Source organism: Frankliniella occidentalis, unplaced genomic scaffold (genome assembly GCF_000697945.3).
Source record: "Frankliniella occidentalis isolate FOCC.00 unplaced genomic scaffold, Focc_3.1 Scaffold8, whole genome shotgun sequence".
Lineage (NCBI taxonomy): Eukaryota > Metazoa > Arthropoda > Insecta > Thysanoptera > Thripidae > Frankliniella > Frankliniella occidentalis.
The window spans coordinates 3,176,100-3,177,640 of NW_026267138.1; the positions used below are offsets into that span (position 1 = coordinate 3,176,100).

General features: G+C 54.8%; 1 protein-coding gene across 1 annotated transcript; it reads left to right on the forward strand.

Annotated features, from left to right (window-relative positions):
* The first annotated feature begins 5 nt into the window (after positions 1–5).
* LOC127751427 (uncharacterized MFS-type transporter C09D4.1-like) lies at positions 6–715 on the forward strand. Its single transcript, XM_052274980.1, has 2 exons — positions 6–82; positions 336–715. Exons 1-2 carry the CDS (start codon positions 48–50, stop codon positions 628–630), a joined length of 330 nt encoding a protein of 109 aa, XP_052130940.1. The 5' UTR covers positions 6–47; the 3' UTR covers positions 631–715.
* Positions 716–1,541: the final 826 nt, after the last annotated feature.

A 1,541-nucleotide genomic window follows, 5' to 3' on the forward strand; every position in this document is an offset into this window, starting at 1 on the left:
CGCTGCTTGGATGGGGCGCTTTCACCTTCCTGCTGCCGTACGGGGAGATGACTTGGGTCCAGGCCACCGCCGTGGTCTACGGGTGAGTGTGGGCGCCTGGGAGGTAGGCAGCGCGGGCGCTCCGGCGCGTAGCAGTCGGATGTTGCCTACCCCGCCAGGCGCTCCGGGGGACTGTGGGCGCCTGGGAGGTAGGCAGCGCGGGCGCGCCGGTGCGTAGCGGTCGGATGTTGCCTACCCCGCCGGGCGCTCCCGGCGCGCGGCCGGCGGCCGCCTGCGGCTAAGGGTCTCGCAGAGCGCTCATCGCGGCTGACTCGCCTCTCGCCTCCCCTCTGCAGCTTCGCCATGACGGCCGTGCAGCCCGTGGGCCTCGAGTTCGGCGCCGAGATGACGTTCCCGGAGCCCGAGGGGACGACGTCGGCGCTCATGTGCAGCGCGGTGCAGCTGTCGGGCGTGGTCCTGACGTTCGCGGGCGGCTACATCATGGAGCGCGCGGGCGGCGTGTGGACCATGGTGTTCCTGGGCGTGCCGCTGCTGCTGGCCAGCGTCATCCTGCACTTCGTGCGGCCCGAGCACAAGCGGCAGGCCGCCCAGCACGCGCCGCGCCGCCTGTCGCGACTCATGTCCATCTGACACTACATCCGGTCTCTGCCGACGCCGCGCCACTTCCGCCTCGCACCACTTTTATCGATACAATAAAAAAATGTGTTTTTTTCCCGGGAGGTGTCGTCACTCTCCGCGGCTTACTTTCTGCAGGGGCATATCGAGAAACGCACGACGCTTCATCGCAGTGGTCTTCACACCACCCATTAAAGTATGTTCTTGACCCTTGATCAGGGCAATGCAATCTTCATTTGCATCAATCCAATTTGCATTTGAACAAGACAGTGTTCTCGGTTCAGCCGAGCACATTTCATTTATTCACGCTTTTTTGGGTGTACCCATCCACACCCCTCGTCCACTCAACCCTGTACATTTTATGTCCAATCAGAAAAGCCTGTAACTGATGCAAGCTCGTTGGGCTTCTGTGCCAAGCTCAAAATGCACTTGAAATGATAAAAAAGCAAACAAACAAACAAACTACATTCCAAGTTTGTTACACACTCACTGCAATTGGCAGTCACAAATCTCGATTTCCAAGAACTTTTTACAGAAGTAATATCATACCTTTAATCATAGATATAGGACGCCATTCCTGCAAAGTCTTCTCATTGGGGCTCGCATATTTTTGTAGTTCTGGGCGTTTTCGGTTTAGGTAAAGAGCGGGCCTAGCTTGTTCGCTTGTAACGGTTTAAAAAATCACGGTGATTTTTTCGAGTTAGTAGTCGCGAATTAAATTGCTAAAGTCCTTTGGGATTCCTCAACGGCGTCTGTAGTCTTCTGGGAAGTCTTACAAGGGAACCCCGCCAAGTGTAAATTCCCGATTTTCATTCTACTTTGGGAAATTGTTGGTCTAAATGTGTCATCGAAGGACACATCAAAGATTTTTGCTTAAATTCATATTTAGGGGTCATTTTGGGTATGTGTTCAAAAAGCTGCTATTT

Bases quoted from the DNA above. Each gene is read 5' to 3' on its own strand.
- LOC127751427 (XM_052274980.1), top strand. From the start codon at position 48: ATGACTTGGGTCCAGGCCACCGCCGTGGTCTACGG. The intron at 83-335 runs GTGAGTGTGGGC...TCCCCTCTGCAG, and splicing joins GCCACCGCCGTGGTCTACGG to CTTCGCCATGACGGCCGTGC.